The following is a 25,794-nucleotide window of genomic DNA, read 5'->3' as shown; positions in this document are numbered from 1 at the left end:
ACTCCACAATAGCCGACATCTCAGCATCCATGTGAGTCATCTCTGTCATCACCTCTGATGACTCATCCTGCTGTGACTCACTAGAGCTGTCCCGCTCTACCTATACATCCGTAGACGCAACTTGCACAACAAGGTCACTGCTCTGCACTCCATGCAAAGCATCCTGCAACCCACAAGCAAAAGAGACTCGCCTACTCTCTCGCCCTCTACCTGGCTGCATGATCACAGAGACAACACCGTCTCTCCCGTGATCCACATGCAATGGGTAACCTGTACCACTCCTGGCACCTCTCGCAATCACTAGCGAACCCAAATGCATCACAAAATCTCGCTCTCGTAGCGAAATCTGACATCCACAATCTCTAAGCTGACCAATCGAGATCAAACTCACTGTCAAATCTGGTACATAGCGCACATGTCGTAACAAGTAAGATGCACCACTCGGTAATGACAGTCTCACATCTCCTGCACTTGCTATCGCATGCACTGATCCATCGGTCAAACGTACACTGCCAAGCATCCCGCTAGAATAGCTACAAAACCATTCACAATGCGGCGTGACATGAAACATAGCATCTACGTCTAGCAACCACTGCGAAGGGAGTGCACTATCCACATGTATAGCATCTCGTGCATAGCTCGAGGTAAAAGTGACATCCCCGTCACTAGTATACTCTGACACTACATCTGCCTCAACTGTCAAAGCAACGAGTCCATGGCATCACTACATACATCTCTGAGACTGCCATGTCTCCTACGATGTCGCATACGACGAAAACAGCGCCGTCTAATGTGTCCAGAATGACCACAATACCAACATGTCACCTGTCGGCGTGCTCGTGAATGTACATGTCTCACATGAGTCCGTGATGACTCAGATCTATCATACATATCATGTAATCTGCGCCAAAGTGCTCTCGAAGTAGTCTCATACATAACAAGAGCATATACAGATTCCGCAAGGTACAAAGAGAGCGTAGATAGTGCCATCTCTCCTCTAGCTCCTCCCACTGATCGTCAGACATGTTTGAAGGTCTACCTGCATCACCACTCAATGGTCGATGCAACCCTCGCTGTGTCAGTGCATCAAGCATACAATCTCTCCATGCCGCAAAGTCTGACCCATCAAACACGCGCATCTGTGAGAGGTCACAATCTGATCGATCACCTCTCTCTGCCATGAGCACAAGTAGCAAGCTAGATAGCAAAACCACCTCACCAACAACACCTGGAAACTGTCTACAAATATGGCCGGAAACACAATGTAAAACCTGTGAGACACACTCCAAAATAGAGCTCCCGCAATGTCAACCAAATCAGCCCTAAACTGGCTCGAATCGCATCAAAAAAAGTCTACAAATATGGCTGTAAAATATGGCTGCAAATCAGCCCCAAAATTCAGCTCTTAAACAACTGCATAAACAAGTCACAAACGTGTCCCAGATCAGCCTACAACTGAGCCATACATGGACACCTGCAAAGAGGAAACAATGGTTGAAAATTCAGCGCCCAAATAAGCCCTCAAACCTGCCTGTAAACTTGTAAACCTGTAGCTGAAACCTGCTGAAAAACCTCAAGCCATTAGTGCTCGAATCCGGCTACCTAGCTTGTAGCCACACAAGCATACATCACAATACTCATTCCTGTGAGTGTGCCAAGATAACTGTACGCCTATCAAACCGTGAGCTAATCACCAAGCCCACATTGTGCGGTATTGATGCATACACACGCACAAATCTCCCACCTGCAGAGAACACCGCACGCAAATGCTGAGTGCAACCCGCAATCTCTACCTAGATCGCATAAATGATGCGCATAAAACCTCGGGAAAATTTCGCCAAAGTTTCGTCAATAAAACGGCCACAAAACCAATAACCAAACTGATTGCACGCTCAAAACCATGAGCAACCAAAGCGCATCAAACCGCACTTCAAATGCATGCACCAATCTCCACACTTTGCATACATCATTGCAAACACCTGCAAATCTAGTACACAAATATATGTGACTGCCAAAAAACATGCTCGAGGAATACATTGCCGAGCTCAAAATGCAATCACATTAGTCTCCCTAAGCATCAAACCACATAAGGCATACATCGTATCCTCCCACCTGTGAGGAAACTTGCAGCAAATATCACTCTTACATCTGAGAGCAAACCATGTGTGGAATCCTCGACACACAATAAACAACTGCTGCTGCAGAAAATTCAGCATTCAGAATTTTAAAATTCTGATATGACGAGCGCGTCCGGAGCATGCCAAAACCCCAAGGTAGACTCCTGGATCACATGTATCCGAGTCTGGGTGTGAAAGCTATGCCAAAAAACCTCTGTTTCGATCCAAAAACGCAGCATAAACTGCCAAAAGAGGGCTGAAAAATGCAGCTCCTCAACCGTAGCTCGAATGAGGTTTCTGATGGCTCGAACGGCTTCGAAAGGGAGGCAAAATGTCAGAACACCTGCTAGAAACGCTCTCGGAAAGCTGAATTTGCCGATGCCGAAGTGGAAACCCTGTTTGCACTCTTGAAAGTGCGCACGCGTGCGGAAGCGATTTCGAGAATGAAACTGGCTCTCCGTTGTCGTCGTGACTGTACACACACGCGCTCCCTCCGCACCTACGCTCTGATACCAATTGAAGGGGATCGGGGAGCACCACAGACGGAGAGTGAGCGAGAGAAGGAGACACACGACACACAGATATGGGTGGGGAGACTGTGAAGTGGCAGCTCTCCCTATACAGTATACTCACTATAAGTATAGGGTAACAGTGGGCGGGCGTCCATGACCTGGGCGACCGGTCAAGGCACATAGGCCTTAACCCCAACAACTATCACGAATGAAATGCTTGAAATTTAGAAATGGACTTTTCATGTGATCAAAAGATACAATGGGTATTGTAGATCTCGAGTTAAGAGCCTAGATCTATCCTTCGTGACTGAACGAATCTGCAATCGGGTTAGCTTTACTAGAAACATAATCAATCAAACCACCAAATTGCTCACAAGATTGGAATCATCTAGCTTGACGGTCGCTCCAAGGTGTACTCGGTATAGATTGGAGCCACTTGAAGCCTTAATGATCCTCACGAAAATGCAAAAAATCCTTCTCATGCTCGAGAGAATAAATGACACAGAGAAGTTCCTTATCGTGCAATGAATGATTCTTTTCTGAACTATTTGACAATGTACTGAGAGATACTACTGGATTGCGTGTTTTATCCCCTTTCAAAGCATGAGAGTGAGAGATTAATGACAAAGGAGTACTCTACTCACACTGAATGATCGTGGGAGAGGCACCTGTGAGAGAGAGAGAGAGAGAGAGAGAGAGAGAGAGAGAGAGGTTTCTTTCCAATAAACTTGTGGATCAAACTAACAAAACCACTTCATGCCAAAAATCACATCACATCCAAAGAGAGGAGAAATAGCAAACTTGAGATGAAAACCTACGTCTTGAACTGAGACTCTTACTTTAGGGCACTCATGCGTAAATGAGAAGTGCATTCTAGGCAAACACTAGAGATGACAATGGGATTGACTAAAATAGCTTCTAAACGTGCACTCTTCACAAGAGAATAATAATCACATCATACGTATTGCTAGGATCAAACAAGATGACAATGTGCTTACCATTCACATGACCATAACACTTCATGAGAGACTCACAATTTTCATGTGATCTTTAGTATGACACTTAAAAACATCTACCTTCTTTTCTATACTCGGTTCTTTTTCAAAATTTAACCAACCTCCCACTATTCCTTGAGCAAATTTTTCATCAGGTGTTAACTTAGGGATTTCTTGAGTTTTGACTTTTCCTTTATTATCACTGTTAGGTGAAGAGTTCTGCGCTCTAGGTGTAATGGAAGATTGAGAAGTAGAGGTACTGTGGTTCTTACCGTTCTGCTGATTCTGTCGGTTCTGCGGGATACGGGACTTATTCTCCTTATACCTTTGTTGTGTTTCATTTCTTGCTCGAGAGTGATCCTGACGGTATAATAGTAGTGACTAGGTCGTAAGACTTTCACGTCGTATTTGATGTGCTCGTCCAAACCAAAACGAAAAGTCTCTTTGCAATCCTCATCCAATTTACGCAATTGAACCACTATTTGCAAAATATGATTAGAAAAAGGCATAACAAGAGTCCCATTTTGTTGGGCTCACACTATTCTTTCAATTGATCAAGGTACTACTGTGGTATAAAGAGATCCTTGAGCTTGATTTGGAAGCCGACCCAACTATAAGACATGGTTACGCCATCCACAACACGCTCAAGGTGCAGGGTGATCTGTGCCTCTTGCCAGGACACTTCTTAGGCTGTCCTAAACCCTAGAAGAAGGAGTTAGCTTGTCCACATGCACATATGGTTACATGTGCATGTGAAAGATATGATTATGGTGAGGCCGAACACATTTTGGCGAAGTGTCCAAAGAAGAGGAAAAGCTTGAAGACAAGCCTAAGACATCAAAAGCAACACCAAAACGAGCAGCTAAGAAGGGAAAGACCAAAGCAAGACTTGTAGTAAGTTTTATGAGGACGCCCAAGGATCACTACTACGAGTGCTAAGCTATGTACATCGCGGAGTAAGGTACTAGATCAAGACACTTGATCTTCTTCGACAATGGAGCCAAGGCCAACTTTATTTCACAAGAGATGGCGACTAGTTTGGGAGTGAAGCCTCAGTATATGGGACCACGTGTGGATGAAGTGTTAGCCGCACCAGGGCATGAGCTCGCAATGACGACTCTCATTGGCAAGCTTCATTCGCATTGTCAGGATTACATAGGGCACAGGGACTTCTATATCATGCCAGTTGAGGGGTGTGATGTGCTCTTGGGGATGTCTTGGCACCACAAGATCAACATGATAGTGGATTCGAGGGCCAGGAAGCTCCTGCTAGGTCTTAGATGTAAAACTCAAGGGCGAGCCCGTCTCTATTGTATCGGCTTCAACTATTTCCAAATTAATGAAATCAAGTCTTTTCTCTTACTCGATCTTTGTCAAATCAATGAGTGAGTCCCATAATTCAATCTTGTCAAAGTTAGAGTTAGGGTTAGAGCGTCTCACTTCCTTCACTCTCATGCAAATTGTTTCTTAGAGGACCAACCTAATGAATTTTGAGTTACCTCCAGAGCGGCCTAAAGATCAAACTATTGACTTGATTTTAGGAGTACCCCTTCGAATTTGACCATCATACAGAGTGAGTACAGCTTAACAGGAAAAAATCACGAGCCAAGTCAATGTATTAATAGAAAAGGGCTTGATCAAACCAAGTTCTTTACCCTTTTGTTCACCTGTACTACTTGTGTAGAAGAAAGGTGGTTCATGGAGAATATGTACAGACTATAGGGTTTCCAATAAGATTACCATTTCCAATACCTAAGATTGATGATATAGGGTTCTATTGTTTCAATAAAATCAATCTCAAAAGTGTCTATCGCCAAATCAAAATCGCTCCTAGAGGTATACAAGACCGCATTTAGACGCCCTTTTGCGGAGCGGTTACGGAGCAAACTTTTTTTTTCCCCCCAATGCCACCACCCCTACCTCCCATTGCCGCCCCTTAGCACACATCACCACCACCACCATTGGTGGTTAGTGGTGCTAGTTGACTGCCACCATGTGCCGCCCCTACTCCTACCATCACCGCCCATTGCCGTCCCTCCCTCCAATGGAGTAGCCAAGGACCTCCTCTCTCTCTCTCTCTCTCTCTCTCTCTCTCTCTCTCTCTCTCTCTCTCTCTCTCTTTTTGGGAGAAATGTTCTTATATTACAATGTTAATTTACAATTTTCTCAATATGAGCAAACATCTCTGCTGAAATGCCTTATCTCCGAGAGTCATGACATCTTCAAGCACCCTATTTTGGATATCTTGAGAGGGGATCCTAGTGCTTGATACATGTACATGGTCATAAAGACTTACATTCCTCATGTTCCATATGTACCATACATACCAAAGCCCAAAAGAGTGTAGACAAAAGAGCAATGCTGAGTCTTGAGTTTTGAAACATCCAAACATGCATGTTAACTTTGTGAACTTGATTCCCCAAGTCTAATTCCACCAGAACTTGAACCATTGCCACCATTCCCTGACTTGGCTGCAGTCCCAAAATATGTGTCAAACTGTTTCATTTCTACGACATACACTACACGCTCCTATTCTAGTTCTCTTATTGAACATAAGCATAGCTGTTCGAATAGTCCCCACCAATGCTCTCCACATGAATACCTTAAGATTGAATGGTGAATGAAGCGTCCACAAGCTTGCAAGTCTCTCTCTCTCTCTCTCTCTCTCTCTCTCTCTCTCTCTCTCTCTCTCTCTCATAGAACCTCTCCCTCCTCGCTCTTTGATCCCCCCCCTCTCTCTCTACCTGCCTCCCTCTACCTCTCTCTCATTTCATTTCATTTCATTTTTCCCTCCGTCTCCCCCCCCCTTCTCTCTCTCTCTCTCTCTCTCTCTCTCTCTCTCTCTCTCTCTCTCTCTCTCTCTCTCTTTGCCCACCGCCCCTCCCGTCCAGAGAGAGAGAAATGAAATGAAATGATATATTAACGTCTTCAAAAGGCCAAAATGACCTATGAGACCAAGCCGTTACAACATAGTGAATCTGATACCATGTCCGGAATAAAAAAGAACTGAAACAAAATACAATGTGTAGTACAATGAAAGATATGGTGGAGATCGATCCTCATCTGCACTCTGGACGTAGAGAGAGAGAGAGAAAGAAAGAAAGAAAGAAAGAAAGAAAGAAAGATTTTTAACGTCTATGTCAGGCCGAAATCGGCCTATGAGACAAATCAAATGTACATGGTGTGTATGTCATCCGTCTATCGGAAAGACAAATGAAACAAAACTGAACTGAATGTAGGTAGGTAGGGGAGTATCTGAGGAGGGATGGAGCTCTATCTCTAGGGGTATATGCATGTCTATATGCTCAAGGTAGAGAGAGAGAGAGAGAGAGAGAGAGAGAGAGAGAGAGAGAGAGAGAGAGAGAGAGAGAGAGAGAGAGAGAGGAGGGGGGGGGGGGGGGGGGGGGGGGGGGGGGGGAGGAGAAGAAGAAGAGTATTTTAACGTCGTAGGAAACTATCCCAAGAGACCTTAAAGATCTATTCGACGAGGAGAGTTGAACTCAAGACTTGTTATTCCAGAGAGAGAGAGAGAGAGAGAGAGAGAGAGAGAGAGAGAGAGAGAGAGAGAGAGAGAGAAGAGGGGGAGGGGGGGAGAGAGAGAAATGAAATGATATATTAACGACTTCAAAAGGCTAAAATGACCTATGAAACCAATCTGTTACAAACTGGCGAATCTGATACCATGTCTGAGAACAAAAAAAAGAGATACTAAATTGAATCTAGAAGTGCTACTAGCTGGGACTGTGTGGGATATGTGTGATGATTGATACAATGGGTGATGAATCTATCCTATCTGTACTTTGGATGTCGAGATAGTATGGCTCAAATCCTCTATTGTAGTCTCCGTCAATGCTGTGAAGCTTCTCTCCTTAGTCGTGGGCGTCTCGATCTCCCTAGCTCCAATGCTCAGTCAATGAGAGTATCGCGGGTGTCAGTATGAGCTGAGCTTTGCAGTGGTGGCTGCTCCTCTATCTGTCCGATATTTGGTGTGAAGAAATCACTAAGTAATCTGTCTCTGGGATTGTCTCTCTCCAGATCTCCTTAGTAAACTATCTCTATGTCTATGTAACTCAAGTAAATACCAAGACATCTCTGGTCGTGATAGTCATGACTCTGAAAAAGGGTCCGAAGCCTTCTCTAAATAGACAATGGAGGCGACCCCATATCTTGTAATACACTGTGCATTGACATATATAATGCATCTCTGTCTCTGGATTTATATGCCATAGGCGGCATATCCTGTTAGTTGCTGGTATCCCTTTGAATCTATTAGTCTCAATCTCAAGCTGGTGTGACGATGTCCGTATCTGACCAATGGCACACCGTAACCCATGAGATAGATGTGTATCCATACAGCTTGGTCGAATCATAAACCCAACCCTTGTGAATCGGAGAAGATGCTCTCTATAGAAAGCCATTTTCTTTCCCAACTCTTGTGTCGGTTCTATCCATGTCCTCCTTGTGTCCAACTGGGTCAGGTCCTCGCAAATGATTCTAGTAATCTCCATCTGTGTAAGAGATAACGATGGTGCATCAAGGTAACTCTGGAAGGGAGTCAAGCTGTCCATGCTGAAGCCATGTATTTGGAACCATGAGGACATGATGTGTCACCCTGTAAAGCTTATTGTCTGGAGGACTAAAGGGCCAATCTCACATATTTGTCTCTGGTAGTATCCCGTAAGATGTGCATAAAGGAGACTGATCTGGTAAGCGCCTCTATCTCCATATGGGGGCTGCTAACTCCGCTCTAATGATCTCGTGTGGCATGGAGGCCTTGGCTCTAATCAGCCGAGAGATCATAGATACCAAGGGCCTCTCCATACTTGTACACCCATCCTGACCCACTGACTGTCCCCAAACCTAAACCCCATAGGGCATAGCTGAAGCTACCAAGGTATCAAAGAGCCAGAGCTTTGTTCGGGGTTCTTGGAACTGAACTTGCGAACACATCCTCTCCAATCCTCCCAAGGCCACATATGCTCTGGTCAATCTAGTCTTTGCACTCTCTTCAAAGAAAACTTTGGCCCAATGAAGGCTACCCCAAGATAAGTGTATGCATCTGTGTACTCTACAGTCTCCTCACCACAGTGTATGCATCTGTGTAGATGCTGATCTCCTGATCCACTACGGTGTGGTGTTAAACACCATAACCTTGGTTTTACCAAGGTTTACAGGCAATCCACTATCCTCCGCAAAGCTATGTAATACATCTAAATGTCGCTGCATACCCTCCGGTGAGTCAGAGATCAACACAATATCATCAACATATAACAATAATGGAATCCATGTCCCTGCCAGCTGGACACCTCTGTCACCCTCTTTGTCAATGTAATCAGAAACCTCATCTATATACATACCAAATAGAGTAGGAGACAATGGATAGCCTGTAGTGCAGATAGTGTGTCGTACTTTCTACAGTGGGTGCTCCTAAGTGCAATGTGCGTGACAATCTCACTCAAAACCGACTGAAAACAGGAAACGATAGACAACAACTGAGCTCACAGAGACACAACAGCAACAATAGACCACAACAAATGACTCGACTATTTCAAAGATTTGATACAGACTCTGGCGTGGCAGCACACTCAGCTCCAGTCGAGGACTCTCAGGTACAATGGGGTGTCGAGGCTCAGATGTGCAGGGATGGTAAAGACGTGCTGTGTGTATAGACTCACTCTAGACGACTACGTAAAAGATGATAAACATGACCCAACAGCTACTACTCATATGTGCCACCATAAAGAGCCACCAACGGCTCATAAATGTCAGCCATCTACGTCTCTCTCCAAACTGAGGGTGGTGACCTGGCCACAATGTCCACTAGACCAATGTCAGTATCCCTGCCACGTGTCACTGCCCAACCCAGAGAGTCCGTCCAGTGTGAAACAGACCAGACCAACTGTACTAACTGTGTGTTGTGAAACTGACACTGTAGCCTGCTCTACGGGTTGCCCGCCGCTCACCGTCTCGGTGAGAGGAATACTGAAAAACTGTGAAAGAAAACCACTAGGTACTGCATCCGTACATCTTTCGTGAAGCAGGTGCTAGGCCCAACCATGACCTTACATGCCTCAAAAAGTGGAGTAAAAAACACTGACTGCTTGCAAACGCCTTAAGCCTTTGAATAGGCAGGAACCCAGTATGATTGCATAGTCCAAGAATCCCAATTGGCTAAACAAAATGAGGCTCCACAACAATGAAATATGCTCGGTTTGGATCCACCACATCTTTATCTTCCATAACCATAGTGAGAGGAAAATGACCTGGTCCATGCTTGCAAATGAACCTTGCAACACTTTCTGCATAACATTCTTCTCGAAAAGAGGGATGACCATAAGGTGGAGTAACACCGCAAATAAGGTTAAGCTCCATCGTGATGGCAGAACGAAAAGCATTAACAGCAACAGGATGGCAACCAGGTGAATGCTTGAAAGCCGAGGGGTGGGTAGTTAGTAGGTAGGGGCGAGGCCTAGGTAGGGGGTAGGTAGGGGGCGAGGCCTAGGTAGGGGAGGGCGAGGACAAGGCCTAGGTAGGGTGAGGGCGAGGGGTAGGTAGGGGGTGAGGCCCATGTAGGGGGAGGGCGAGGGCGAGGGCGAGGCCTAGGTAGGGTGAGGGCGAGGGGTAGGTAGGGGGCGAGGCCCATGTAGGGTGAGGGCGAGGGGTAGGTAGGGGGTGGGTAGGGGGCGAGGTCGATGTAGGGGAGAGCGAGGGCGAGGCCTAGGTAAGGTGAGGGCGAGGGGTAGGTAGGGGGCGAGGCCTAGGGTATTGGAGGGAGAGGCCCATGTAGGGTGAGGGCGAGGGGTAGGTAGGGGGCGAGGTCTATGTAGGGGGAGGGCGAGGGCGAGGGCGAGGTCCATGTAGGGTGAGGGCGAGGGGTAGGTAAGGGCCGAGGTCTATGTAGGGTGAGGGCGAGGGGTAGGTACGGGGCGAGGTCTATGTAGGGGAGGGCGAGGGGTGGGTAGGGGGGGCGAGAGCAGTGGAGGGGGAGGGGCGAGGTCAAGATAGGGGTGAGTGGGCAGAGGACGAGTGAGTGTGAGGGGGAGGGTAGGGTCGATGGGATAGGAGAGGGGGCAGGAGACAACAAACATTCATCTTCAATGCAAGGTATATCCGGACGAGTTCGTGTTCCACTGTAGATGAATTCCGTGGTTCGCTGGCTCCGCTGGCTGAAAGAGGAGATGCTACAGAGCGCAGTAGTTGATGGAGAGCGTGAGGAGGTACCATGAGCAAAACAACTATCATGAGCAGGGAATTCATAAAACTTGAAAGCAACATCCTTTTTGTTGTATCCCATCTTGAGGAAGCTAGATACAGAGGAGAGCTTTGTTCTGGTCGGAGAAGCAGGCACAAGGGCTGATGGTGAAGGGGGGTGAACTCCTATAGAGGGGATTTCTTTCCACTTCTATGATTCTTCATAGGCTCACCAATTTCAAAGGCTTCCACCAAGGGCGCATCAGGAGTATTCTTTGTGACCTGCAACCTATGAGCTGGCTCAGGTGGCTCATTAGGTTTAGTTACTGTGGAAACATTGGAAGAGGGTGTAACTTCAGACAAAGAGTGAATAGAGACTCCATAACAAGGCATAGATTTGGTAGCATCCAACCACTCCAACAGATCCTCATCTGACCCATCAGGTGGAGTAGGCTGTTCGAGGCTGGTTGCTAGGGACAAAGAGCTATGTTGCATGACGGGATCCATGCCTCCTTCTAGGCGAATTGGTTGCATCGGGGAGCTAGGAGTATGTATCCACATGGCATCGTTTCCCCAATCATGAAGTGCTTTAGTGTGTCGCAGCCATGGTCTGCCGATGAGCATGGGAAATCCACCCTCTACCTGTGGAAGACGAACCACAACAAAATCCAAACTAAAAGTGAAATCTTGTACCTACAAAGGCACCTTTTCCACTATGCCCACAGGGTATATTGTCCTCTGGTCGGCCAATGTTACTGTGAAAAGGGCAAGTTGAGTAGGCTGCAAGCCTAAAGCCATCATAGTGAACTCAGGCATCATATTGATGCCAGATCCACCATCCACAATTACTCCTAAAAATTGATGCCCAAGAATAGACACAGTGAGACAAGGACTTTTGTAGTCGGTGAGGGGAGCAGCTGGATAAGAAATCATGTAAGACTCTGAAGGCTGTACTGGGAGATGCCCGCCACTAGGCCCTACACCCGGTTACAGAGAGGTTGTCACTTTTGAGGATTGCATCTAGCCGGAGCATCTCATAGAGGGACACTTTTTGAAAGGTGTTCTTCAAGATTGCTTGCGCTGTAGGCTTAGCTCCCACAATCTGGGCTTCCTCAGAAACTTTGACCTGTTGCAAGTCAGCTATTGCTGCCAGGAAGGCTCCATCAATGTCCGAAAGCATAGAGACTGGCCTACTCTTTTCACCACTTAAGGCTGGTTTGACCTTTTAATCAGGTTGCGGAAGTGATGGACGAGATGGTCCTATTGGCAAGCTTAGACCCATGGCTGCTCTTTGTGCCCGAGTGAGCATGCCAGCGGGCTCTACCACTTGTTGTGCCGAACTGTATGAGTAGCAGGTGCTGGCTGAGGGGTGGTGTTCACTGTGATTAGATTGATCTTTGGGAATGTGAATTCTTGTTGGTTTTGAGTCGGGCCTGAAGATGAGGATGCCCTTTGCTTAGGACAATCCTTATTGTAGTGGTCCTTAGACTCCGGACAATGTTTGCAAGGAGGAGACCCTTCAGGTAAAGGAGACTTACTTTGGTAATGTCCATATTCACCACTTCTGTAGCATAAGATGGGCCGATTAGACGGACGAAATGGGGGACGAGGTGGTTGCTGCTCTTCTTGCTGCATGGAGTTGGAGGCTGAGGTGTAGAAGCTCCGAGGAGCTGAAGCAGCCTGAGTATAAAATTTTTGATGTGGAAACGTACTTGACATACCTTGGACAGTAGGGGTATAGAGCAAAGGTGGCATGTAATTTTGATGACCATAGGGGAAGACCATATTAGATGTTGGTGCTAGCCCTTGTTGGAGAGAAGGACCTAGACTTTGTTGTATTTGCCGCAGTCCCTTGATATAGTAGCAATCCTTGTCTTCATGCCCCGACTTTTCGCAGAAGTGGCAATATGCTCAAAGGGGACAATCCTGTGGAGGGTGTCCTGGAGAGCGACATGAGCTGCACCATACCATAGCTTTAGTCTCCTGTTGCGACCGAAGCTCTTCTAGCTCTCTCTTGATTTGATCCAAAGCCTCGTGATGTGGGGACTTCTCTTGTTTGAATGGGATTGATTTCTCCTCTTGAAGAGCGCGTTGTAGTTTTAGGGCTTCAAGTTCCCTTCGTAAAGAAGTCAATGGATCAGAAGGACTTTTCGAAAACACTGAGGGGGTCTCTACCTGCGAGGAGTTGGTGAACAGCTTCCTTGCTCCCTCTATCCTAGTAGTAGCCGCGATAATCTCCTCGAGAGTGGCGTCGGGTCGGAGACTCTCTCGAAGTTTTTGCCGAGAAGTTTTGGGAAGCGCCTTCTCCACCCACTTCTTAACCATAAATTCACTGGGTTGCTAGGGAAGCTTGGAAACCAGAGACTTGGTTTTAGTCATAAGCTCTGCAAAAGTCTCCTTTGGTTGGAGCACCATGTTGGCCAACTCATCCAAAACCTTCTCCTGGTAGTCACCTGGCCTGAATGCTGCACAGAACTGTTGTCTTAAGGCTGCCCAAGTTGCAAAATGGTTCTCTGCAAACTGGCTGTACCATTTGTCTGCTAAGCCATCCAAATTAGATGGAAAGAGTACCAAATAAGCATCTTCTCTGTTAAGACTACGACCCCTACAGAGAGATACAAACCTCCTTGCATGGTCATCAACATCTTCTGAAGAGAGTCCTTTGAAGGTAGGGAACTTGATGTTCACCTTGGCCAAAACACTTGCCAAGGCCTCCATGGCCCTTTGCTCCGAAGCCCGTTGCTCAATAGCCTGCTGTAGCAGAATAGGAGAAAGCTTTACTGGAGAAGGTGATCTGGAAGATGTGGAACTGGATGGAGGAATGGGTGATGTCGTATGTGGAGGTATGGGTGATGAGGTTGATGGACTTCTACTAGGTACCAAGGGTCGTATTCTGTTGTAGTACTTCAGAGGACTCAGTAGTGCGCTTTGACGCTCGACTGACCGCCTTGTATGTGTCATGCAGCGACCACCAATCCAACCAAGCTTTGGGTAAGAAAACCTTGAACTGGTCTAGACTCTACTAGACCAGGGCAAGTGACTAGACCCAGGCTGGACCAGGGACGAAGGGACGAGGAGGACTAGACCCGGGTCGAGGAGGACTAGACCAGGAACGAGGACTGGTTGGACCAGGGCGAGAGATGACTAGGGCGAGAGAGGACTAGACCAATTGGACCAGGGCGAGAGGAGAACAATGCAAGGCAAGGTAGGAGAAGCTAGATAGACCCAACTAGCTTCAAGATTTGTACCTCACAAAGAGTGAGACTTCGGTTGATGTCCCACTGTGATCCCCAAAGTGAGAGCACCTGTAGCGCAGATAGTGTGTCATGCTCTCTACAGTGGGTGCGCCTCAGTGCAATGTGCGTGACAATCTTACTCAAGATCGACTGAAAACAGGAAACAATAGACAACAACTGAGCTCACAGAGAGACAACAGTAGCAATAGACCACAACAAATGACTCGACTATCTCAAAGAACTGATACAGACTCTGGCGTGGCAGCACACTCAGCTCCAGCCCAGGACTCTCAAGTACAATGGGGTGTCGAGGCTCAGATGTGCAGGGATGGTGAAGACGTGCTGTGTGTATAGACTCACTCTAGACGACTACGTAAAAGATGATAAACATGACCCAACAGCTACTACTCATATGTGCCACCATAAAGAGCCACCAACGGCTCATAAATGTCAGCCATCGACGTCTCTCTCCAAACTGAGGGTGGTGACCTGGCCACGATGTCCACTAGACCAACATCCGTATCCCTGCCACGTGTTATTGCCCAGCCTAGAGAGTCCGTCTAGTGTGAACCAGACCAGACCAACTGTACTAACTGTGTCTTGTGAAAGCGACACTGTAGCCTGCTACATAGCCTTGTTTCACTCTAATGGTGGAGTGAACTAAATCAGATGTCCCCATTGGAGTGCGTACACGTCCCACCACTGATGTGTATAGAGCCACGATCCCCCAAATCAACTCAATGGACACTCCCATATCCTGTAGTCTGCGCATCAATCTAGCTCTGGGCACATGCCAAATGCTTTGCGCAAATTCACAAAGCTACAATAAATCCATCTCCCATGTGCCCTACCCTCCTCAACGAAGGCTCTGAGTGGCAGAATATGGTCAATAGTGGAGAAGCCTCTCCTAAAACTGGCCTGTCTCGCTACTCGTACGCCCTCACTCTTTGCCCATCTGCTCACCTGCTGCTCAAGGATAGATGCATACAACCGTGCTAATGTGTGTCCAATCATAATAGTGTATGGTAGTTTCCAAGCTCCATAGGATCACCTGCCTTGAAGACTCCTCTCTAAATAATACTGCTACTCCCCCCGATCCTCTGCTCCTATGTTTAGATATTGTGTCAGTTCGGCAAGCTCTCTCCCATTTATATCCCGTCACATGTGGCATCATCTGTCCAGGGGCCTAATGAGTCTCTGAGAAGAATATAATGTCCCTGCCCCAAAAGCTATCCTCAAAGGTGCCCACATCCAGCCTATAAGATCCATTATAATTCCAGGCTTCCATCTTTAGTATGGTCCCATAGGTCTCACACCGTCATGTAGAGCGTCGTTCTACAATCACCATCCGACCATCTCTGTAGAAGGCAATCTTTCCCTTCTGCCTTGCTGTTGTAATCTCTGGCATCACCTCTCATGTGAGCCAACTGCGAGAGGGTGAGTTCATCACCGAGAAAAATACCCATCTTCTTGAGGGTTGGCCTGACCTCTTCTTCAAGAACTCCTCCTCCTCCAAGGAAGGGAAACGTAGTATGAGTGCTTTGTGCTTTGAGGACTCTCCCGAGCCTTCACTCCTCTTGTCCACCCTCCATGCCTTTGTGTGTAGAGGCTTCTCCATCCCCATCATGGACATGAGGCTTGTGACCTCTTTTTCAACATTGTTGACATCCTTGAGGCCGGTGACCCTCACTTGTAAGGCACATAGTTGCCTTCTTTGCTCTTCTTCGAGGGTCATTTTAGTGATGGTAGGTGACCTCGATCCACTTCTTGGCCGCCTCCATTTTCTTTTGTGTCTTGGTGATGACCTCGACCCAAGATGACTTCTTTTTCTCCTCCTCTCCTTGAGCACTTGTTCTTTGATTGTGTTCAACTCCTCCATCATGGAAGGCTAAAATTCCCCTTCTTCAAGTCGCCTCCACTTTCTTTTGTGTCTTGGTGATGACCTCGACCCAAGATGACTTCTTTTTCTCCTCCTCTCCTTGATGACCATCACTTGTTCTTTGATTGTGTTCAGCTCCTCCATCATGGAAGGCTGAAATTCCACTTCTTCAAGTTGTCCACTTCTGGCTTCAAGAAGCTTACCTTGTAGATTTCGGATGATGTAATCTTGGATGATCACTTTCTCCTCTAGCGAAGCGATTTTCCTATGTATGCCATCTCTTTCTTCAGTCCTTCTTTGAAGAATGGTGCTCCTCTCCTTCCTCCACTCTTCCACTTCATTTCTCCATTCTCTCATTTCCTTCTCTAATGCCGATATCCTCTTCCTTGTCCGCATGAAGGAGACTTTGTGCGCGGCTGGCCTCTTTTTGTTGGCCACAAGGGAATGAAGGTGACGCTCGAAGCAGTTAAGTGTTACTCCTATTGGCCTCATCTCAAGAAGGACATGGACGAGTTTGTGTGTACTCGTTTAGTATGTTGAAAATAGAAGTATTGCAAACACAAAGTGACAAGAATCCTATAACCTTTACCTATTCCAGATCGACCATGGAAGAGTACATCTATGGATTTCATATTCAATCTTCCTAAGACACAGAACAAGAATAATGGCATATGGACTGTTGTGGATAGATAAAAAAATAAGATAGTGAAAGTGTTGAGTTTTGGGGCACTTCTACTTTTGGGGCGCCACTTTTTTCAAAGCTTTTGCTTTTGGGGCTTCGTGCCTTATAAGTGAGGCCTTGGAGGTCACTTTGCCTATCAAAGCATGGTTGCAAGGTGGTTATAATGGCATATGGACTATTGTGGATAGATTCAAAAATAAGATAGTGAAAGCGTTGAGTTTTGGGGCACTTCTACTTTCGGGGGCACCACTTTTTGCAGAGCTTTTGCTTTTGGGGCTTCGTGCCTTATAAGTGAGGCCTTGGGGTTCGCTTTGCCTATCAAAGCATGGCTGCACAATTGCAAACTGATTCCCCAACAATTATACTCTGCGACTATCAATATAAAAGGAAGTACCGTGTGGGGCGGTTGACTTAGGGTTAGGGGGTCAATGCATCTAGGTAGAGAATTACGCTCTACCGTGCCTCTTCTCCAATGCTCTTTTTAGTTCAAATGGTAAAAATTTCAAGTTCAATCATGTGTCTACTGTTGATGGGCTTGCAAGTGGTTGATCTCAATGAAAAGGCTTGCTTTCTCCAATGACCGAGAAAATCGAATGGTGGACTCCATGGGTTTGGTTGAAAGGGCTTCACCACAATCCCTCCATGAAGGTGGATTCCGGTTGTTCGTCAATGTCCGCCGTTCAAGCAAGGAGCTCCAATGAAGGATAGAGGGTGGACAAGTGAGCAAAAGAGCGAGCATGCGTGCTTGAGAGTGCATGTGTATGTGTTCAGTGAGAAGGGGCAAATGACATGAAAGGAGAGAGAACAGATGATCTCAGGAAGGAGCTATCTTGGTCGAGGAGGCAAAGAGGAGGAAACAACACATGCGGGGGGTGCTGGTGAGGAGAGTGAGAGGAGGGGACAGCGAAGGAGGCGACCTGTATCAACAGCAGCGAGTCTCAGAGCATTTGTACAGAGACAACCGACAAATTAACTTGCATACTTGATGTATGATCATCACTACTTATTCTACAGTAGTAGTACAGACCTCCTAGGTCAACCTTGTGTTTTAATGTTTTAACTTTAAAAGGAAAAGTACAGGAAATAGAAAAGAGTTTCAGAATTATCAATTTCTCAAGCTTCACTGATTGTGTCAAACATATATTTTGTAATGACAGGGACAGCAGCTTCGGCCCCTTCTGCTTTCCAGCCCACTAGTAGCTAGCAGAATGTTCCGTGCCATTTTGATTACTTCTGGGCTCACATTCAGATTGTGTCACTCTTCTTTCTGAGCTTATAGACATGCTTTTTAATAGAGCGTTTTTTCAGCTTTCAACAGTTTTGTTGGACAATTCTTATGGCTAATTGGGTTCTGAATGCCTAGCCTTTGATTGAGGCTATCTCCTCTCCCCGTCCCAATCCTCAGCTTTGATATCATGTACTTATGACTAGAATGCATGTCAGTGAACAGTCAACAGACGATATCATTTTTGTACACAAAGTTTCTTACAATTAACAAGCTTGAAGCGACAGAATCACAGAACATGCATAAGGGTATGGAGTCTGGACTTTACCAGCCAAAAGCCTCGGTAAACATTCGACTTCTTCATGATCTTTCGAAATGCTGGTAAACTGGTTTTGAACCGTTTTGCAGCATTCAAGGCTCTCTCTTTTTCAGCTTGTGAAACAGGGCGTCTTTGGGAGATGATGGTGGAGAGATCCATTGGGGTATTGTCCTGATTTGTCAGACAAGATTACAAGCAGAATCATATATTGAAAGTGCATCTCAGATTTGCAGAGCTTAAGAATCAGACCTTCGGGACTTGTGAGACTTCGGCCTTCTCAAGGAGTGTAAATGGGAAAAAATTGCGGGCAGCATATCTAGGCTCTTCATCTAAGACCATAAACTCATCAATAACTGTTTCTAGGCTGTCCATTTCTGCTGGTGTATCACCTTTGCTGCATGAAACAATGCTCTTCCCAAAATTCCACTCTTGCTTCGCTTCTGTTGTTTCTCTATTTTTGCACAAATTGGAATCAGCATTGTAACCCTTGTGTCTCTTTGCTGGACACTGAAGGTGATCGGCCTCATTTTCATTTATATGCTTTCTTTTTCCCTCCTTTTCTTTCTTGAGGACCAAATCCTTCAGTAACCCATGCTTTCCAAATGTCTTGACCTTGAAGTGAGACTTTGACATCAATTTCAAAACAAGCACATCACCTTGTGCAAGCTGATGATCAGCAGCAAACTTTCGCCAACCCGTCTTGAATCCCATACTCGTTACTTTCATGCCGCAGATACTAGCAGGCCAAACTTTACCGCTTGGTCCCTCCAACATGACTTCCTTATTTATTGGCTTCGATATCTCGGCATTTGGAACATATTCTTGCAGATAGTGCTCAACAAACAGGCTTGGTATTTGCTGAAAAAGGATCAATGGTCAGTGCACATGCTTCGACACTTCTCACTTTGTCTTAAAGTTCACTGCACTGTACTATAGATTGATGAACATTTGTAAGCGTAGAGCAGTCAAGGGGAGTTGATACCTGGTAATGTTCTCCTGAACATCGTGAACTACTCGGATGTGCTCATCACCCAGGTTAGGCATCAAGCAACAGGACCCGAGAAAACCATTTCTTCAGTTACTTGAAATTAATAACGGTTCAAGAGCAATCAGTTGGATAATAACTGTTGGCCCTTGCGCTTGAGACAAATGCTTCTGAATGCTTCCTATTGTTTTGTGTAGAAACTTGTGTTAATCAAGCACGTACAAATGGTTCAAGATCCAATTGTCATAGTGTAGAACATCACTAGCTCGTAATTAAAGTTCAAAAGTAAGTAAACGTATGACGGAACTGGCTCTCCCAAAAGTATCTACACATCTTGAACCTGACCCCATCTAGCCAGCAGTTTAGTATGAGCGTCCTCAAAAAGATACTGCATCTCATACAGACACCCATGTGCACACACATGCACTTCCATATTGGTGCAGAGTAGGGTTCTCTCTCTGACCAAACCCTATGGAGCAATGCTGAAGGCAGAGCTGATTCCATATGGAGAGAGACAGGCCGTGGCTTTAGACTAGCCCACATTTTCACTCTGCGTTGCATGATCAACCGAGAGAAAGCGTGGAAGAGAAGATTACACTAACAAAGCAGACTCAGAACCTTTGACATAGTTCCACGAGACAGACTCTTTCAGCCCCTTCAGTCACTTGGTGTGCTGTCATAGTGGTTTGAGGAATTTACTCTCTATATGAGCAGGTGTCAGGTCGAGAACAATGCCCAGGCGGCACTTCAGAGCCCATTGCTAGCACTATTGGTATGAAGCAAGGGTGCCCACTCTTTTCGACTTTTTTTGGCCTCTGCATTGATGAGATAGCAGAATATGAGCTTCGCATTGGAGGTGAGGGCATGAATCTGCCAGGTACTGCGGTTCATGTTATGATATATGCCGATGATATTGTTTTGGTATCTAAGTCACAAGAGGAATTTCAGTTTCATCTCCAAGCAGAGGCAGGAGCGACTACATCTTGGTATGCGCAGATGATACAGTGGTTCAACACACACGGTCTTGACATAGAGCAGCTCCCATCCTTCCAGTACGACCCGAACTCACCATTCATCCTCCTCTTGCGTAGTAAGAGGAATTGGTTCCTCACACAGGATCTATGGTTGTTATATATCAGAGTGTCATGGATCACACCTAAACAACCTCTTCCATTGAAGATGTTGTACTACAAAGACCACTTCCTGACGATCTTAGAGGATGACTTAATCTAGAGGCGAGGTACATGGACATATATATGTCGCACAATGCGAGAGTGGCGAGTGAGGGTTGCCCATATCCCCACAGACCAAAGAATCTGCAAAGTATATAGAGATGAGGTGGAGAGTGAGGAGCAATATGTATGTAGATGCCCAGCTTAGGAGAGCATATGGAGCGAATACATAGCTCAGTTCACAGGACAGCCCGCACTTAGAGAGATGGAGTCCAGAGACCAAAGACAGCCGGGATATTTCTACTTGAAATCCAGAGAAAGAGAGAGATACTAGTTTAGGCCGGGTTCACAGTACACCGGCAAGGAAAGCGGACCTTCAGCCAGCGAATAACAGAAGAGCACGTCAGACAAGACGTTCACATAGCGCGGAGGCAGCGTTGCAAGCAGGGTGCCAGCGCACGGCAGAAGGTGAGCTGAACACCCCCCCCCCCCATCTTCTCTTCCACCCTCCACATATGCAAGAAATGCCTCGCTGGATACTTTTTTTTATTTGTAACCTTTTTTTTCAAATTTAAACTTTTTGTCTTCTAGCCTAGCTTCCGCCCATCTCCTAGTTCATGGAAGACTTCATCCCTTCTCTCTTCCACCCTCCCCACTGTGAACATTTAGCCGGTGGAAGAGCGGATAATGCACATCCTCCACCCGGAAGATGGCATTTTAGGGGTTCTCTTCCGCCTTCCCAATGTGAACCCACCCTTAGTCACCCACAACTTCTAGTGGAGTATGACAATCACAATTCACAGACTTGTTTCACAGAGCGGGTTCACCACCATCTACCACTACTCAAAGAAGGGTCACACTCCACCTGTCAGAGATTGTTTGAGATACAACCCAGAGCACCCGGATACTGGGCCCAAAGAGTACACCAAAGGGAGATCAGAGATATCCGGCTAAGAGATTAGCAAACCATCTTCTCTGTATCCTACTGCTGTTATGTGGGGACTTTCCACTCCCTACCCTCCTATGCATGCTTCCCTAAACCCCGAATTTGGTACCAGATAGAGCTAGCTAGTCATTTGCATAACATGGCTATACGTTCGGAGCCATCCCAGATACTGATGTATATGTATATGATGCCTCGACTGTCAGAGAGCTCCATTGTATCAGCTCACTCTTTGTCTTCCCTTTGTATCAGTTTTCACCCCACCCCTACCCACTATTTCCTTTTCAATTCTTTGTACTTTTTGCACCCAGACCTGGTATTAGATTCACCACATGTAACCTTTTGGTCTCATAGGTCATTTTGGCCTTTTGAAGACGTTAATATTACATCTCATTTCATTTCTCTCTCTCTCTCTCTCTAAGATTTGTGGATTTTCGGAAAGCTTTTGTATTGTTGCTTTGTGGATTTTCGTGGATACCACATGTATTTGTTGCTTTTGTATTTGTGGATACCACATGTATTGTTGCTTTGTGGATTTTCGGAAAGCTTTTGATACAGTACCAAGGGCCAGATTGCTGCGCAGAATGCAAGAGTTAGGGGTCCCCAAAGAGATTATCTGGGGGATCATGGCCTTATACGGGTCAGTAACTGGTTATGTACGTACTCCAGAAGGGGATTCCGACATTGTTCATTCCACCGTTGGAGTAAAGCAGGGATGCCCACTGTCCCCTACTTTATTTGGTATGTATATAGATGAGGTATCAGATTACATTGATATAGAGGGTGACAGAGGTGCTCAACTTGCAGGGTCATGGATCCCTTTGTTGTTGTATGCAAATGATATTGTATTGATAGCAGAATCACCAGATGGAATGCAGAGGCAGTTAGATGCATTACATAAATTCGCGGAGGACAGCGGACTGTCGGTAAATTTGGGTAAAACCAAAGTTACGGTGTTTAACACCACACCACAGTGGGTTAGGAGATCGGCACCTACATTTGCATATGGCCAGGATACAGTAGAGTACACAGATGCATACACATACCTTGGTGTGGTATTTACAGGACCGAAGTTTACTCTTAAGAAACCAGCAGATGCTAGATTGTCCAGAGCCTCTGCAGCCTTGGGAGGGTTGGAGAGGATGTGTTCACAAGTGCAGTTTCAGGAACCATGAACAAAACTTTGGCTCTTTGATACTGTGGTGGCTTCGGCTATGCTTTATGGGGTCCAGATTTGGGGACCATCTGTGGATCAGGATAATTGGAAGTCAATGGAGAGACCTTTGGTATCTATGATTTCCCGAATGATTAGAGCCAAGGCCTCCGTACCACACGCGATTAGCCGAGCGAAACTAGCTGCCCCTCCAATAGAAATTGAAGCTCTTACCAGATCAGTGTCCTTTATACATGGTTTATGGGATACAAATAATTGCCGATATACTAGATTGGCCCTCGAATCCTCTCGACAATTAGCAATGAAAGGAGATACATCATGCTGGTATGCGCAACTGTCCTCGTGGTTTCACAGACACGGGTTCAGTATGGAAAGATTACCCCCCTTCCAATACTCTCTTGAGGGTCCATCACTGGCAATCACACGAACGGAGATTAATAAAATCATCCGCCAGGATCTTATACAGTTGGACACTAAGAGGACATGGGTAGACCCTATGCAAGAATTGGGCAAGAAGATGGCCGACTACAAAGAAAACTTCCTACAGCTATCTGAAGATGGCTTTGTCATTCGCGCGAGCTACATGGATACCCACCTGTCTCATGGGTGAGATGTGCTATTGGTCAGATTCGTACATCCTCACACCAATTGGAAATTGAATTTGGCAGATTTAGGGGAATCCCACCTGAGAGCAGAATTTGCTAGTTATGCGGAATGGAGCCGGAGATAGAATTACACTACATATGCCACTGCACCGTATACTATGAGATACGTGGCGTTTCCATTGCCTGTTTAAAGAAGGCTTTGGACCTCTAGATAGAGTCATGCAATACCAAGATCAAAGGTGCTTAGGCCTGTACCTACTGGAACTAGATCGGCACAGGGATAATCTAATGAGAAGACAAAGAGCACTACAGCCTCAGAGGCAGATCACAGATTTCTTCGGATCGAGAGAAGCAGGAATGGAAGGAGAAGCGAGAGGCCAGCAGCGAGCACAAAGGAGTACCCACATTCATACCAAAGGAACCCTCATTGACAGGGCGATTGATCTTAGGAAATCAAGACGACCACGACCGAGATGCAGAAGCACACTTCACTGGAGGAGACTACAACAAAGGATTAGAAGCATTCTAGCCAGACACCCAGAATGCTCCTAAGAAGTTTATCTAATACTTTGTATTTAGTTTTTTGCATTTATTTTCACATTTTCACACTTTTCAGACATTGTAACAGACTCACCACTTTTGTATCAGTTTGGTCTCATAGGTCACTCTGGCCTTTTGAAGACGTTAATATAACAGTTCATTTCATTTCATTTTCTCTCTCTCTCTCTATATATATATATATATATAGAGAGAGAGAGAGAGAGAGAGAGAGAGAGAGAGATAAAAGAGGCTGATTCTATACTTGAAAATCTCCTAGAACACTCAAATGGTGCCTATTCTAAGAGCAAGTACATCACTGTTTACATAGCAAGCTTGTAGGCATTAAACGGAAAACTGAAACAAGATACAACTAGGCACATGGCCAAATGGAAAAGACTAAAGACTAGGGTAAAAAACCTCTCCTAAAAAGAGTAAAAAGTGCCCTCGCAAGCTAAATGGAGAGAGGATGGCAGCAACCTTTGAAAGATAGACACTTCGACCAAAAGCCCATTCAAAAATTGTAAATCAAGAACCAGAGTCACCAAAAGCCACCAGCGGTAAAGATGAGAGTGAGCAGCTACGTGAAGCTCACTGTCGGGCAAAGCTCGCTAACTGGTAACATCTGACAGCAGAAGGTAATGGAGGAACAGAAGGGAGAGAGCAGTTGGGGATGAAGTTGAGTGTGAAGAGCCAATTGACATCACCAAGAGACTTTAGTAGGATGGCACAAGGTGAGTAACGAAGCATTGCACCACACAGACAAGGAGCTTTTATCCAAAAGAGCAAGTGGTCCACTTGCTGAAGGAGGCTCCTTAATACCATAATTGAAGAGGGAACTCCAAGGAGACAGTGAAGGAGGCTCTGAAAATTGTGTCCAAGTGAAATACGAAGAGTCTTTGGAGAGCGAGGAGAGAACAAACAAAAAACAAAAAAAAAAGCAATAGAAAGAAAAAAGCAAAAACTGTAAACTCGAAGGACATGCATCCATGCATATACACTCTCTCTCTCTCTCTCTCTCTCTCTCTCTCACACACACACACACACACACACACACACACACACACAAACACTTTTTGTTGTAAATCTGCTTTGATTAATTTACAAGTGGGAAACCTCAAAGCGAGGAAAACCCATGAAAAGAAAGGGATACAAAAGACGGAGCACTATGAGGCTCTGAAGGCTAGAAACAGTCAAATTAAATCCTGTAGGCATCAAGAGTGATGTCTTTAGCTTCATATGCAAAATACAGCGCTTGACCAAGAGATAATTTGAAATAGGGAAAGGGGTCAACAAAAGTGCCCTGGAACATCAAGGAGTTCCTATGATGCCACATGGCCCTCAATCCAAAATCTGACCCAGGTGAAGAAGACCGCAAACTGAGATTGTGGTGACTGAAGCACCCCAAAACGCCAAAATCGTGTGTGAAAGGAGCCAGAAGGAAAACGTAGTCGAAAAGCAGTCGACACTTGCCGAATGAAGGCTCTGGAGTGACGACAACACCACAGCAAGTGTGGCACGGTCTCCTCAGCTTCAAGGCATCCTTGTGGTGGCAACACGCATTGTCTCGCATTTGGCAGAGTCATCTGCCTTTGAAGGAACGTGTTTTCTTGTGGCGGTGCTTGGTGGGAGCTCTACCTGTTGGCAGTGTGTTGCATGCTCGGCATATTGCGCCTTCCTATTGCCCCAGATAACTCGGAAAGCGACCACAGCTGATTACCTTGATGCACAATCCATACATCAGACTGAAGAATGGCATAGACACTAGCAGCTGAGATGCAGTCCAATCTAGTAGTAGCCAGATTCCAATCAGAGAAGCGAGAGTCTTCATCTAGAGGAGGAATGGGCGAATGAGCAGCAAGCATGTTTTAAATCTCCCACCAGAGAGGAGAATAGTGAAGACCCAACCGAAAGCGGGAGACGACATCAGCAAAAGAAAGAATATAACCCGAGTCATCAAGCACCTGATGCACCTGACAGATACCTTTTTGGGAAAGAAAATACGCTTGGCGAGGAGACCGTTGAACCAAAGTCACAACAAAAACCCTGCTCCAATGCAGACTCTCCAAGCGAAGAGAGTTCCCCCCAGAGGCTTGTCGACCATCCCAGGCCAAATGCGAAGTGGCAACCTTCCACAATGAGAGAAGAAGTAAAGGGACATCCAGGAATGTGTCCTTCAAGCTTCCCAAAAACAACATCCCAATAAGTCAGTTGCCAATGAC

General features: G+C 45.9%; 1 protein-coding gene across 1 annotated transcript in view; it reads right to left on the bottom strand.

Moving 5' to 3' along the window:
- LOC147444651 (B3 domain-containing protein Os01g0723500-like) overlaps positions 1–25,794 on the bottom strand; it is a 108,964-nt gene that overhangs the window by 45,850 nt on the left and 37,320 nt on the right. The window contains exons 2-3 of the mRNA XM_086527910.1: positions 18,406–19,014; positions 18,166–18,327 (exon numbers count right to left, since the gene is read on the bottom strand). Of these exons, the coding sequence (XP_086384036.1) occupies positions 18,166–18,327; positions 18,406–19,014 (771 nt within the window). The remainder of the gene's footprint in view (positions 1–18,165; positions 18,328–18,405; positions 19,015–25,794) is intronic.

The sequence above is a fragment of the Adiantum capillus-veneris genome, chromosome 13 (assembly GCF_014529385.1).
Source record: "Adiantum capillus-veneris isolate H3 chromosome 13, ASM1452938v2, whole genome shotgun sequence".
Lineage (NCBI taxonomy): Eukaryota > Viridiplantae > Streptophyta > Polypodiopsida > Polypodiales > Pteridaceae > Adiantum > Adiantum capillus-veneris.
This window is presented reverse-complemented; position numbering and strand designations above follow the sequence as displayed.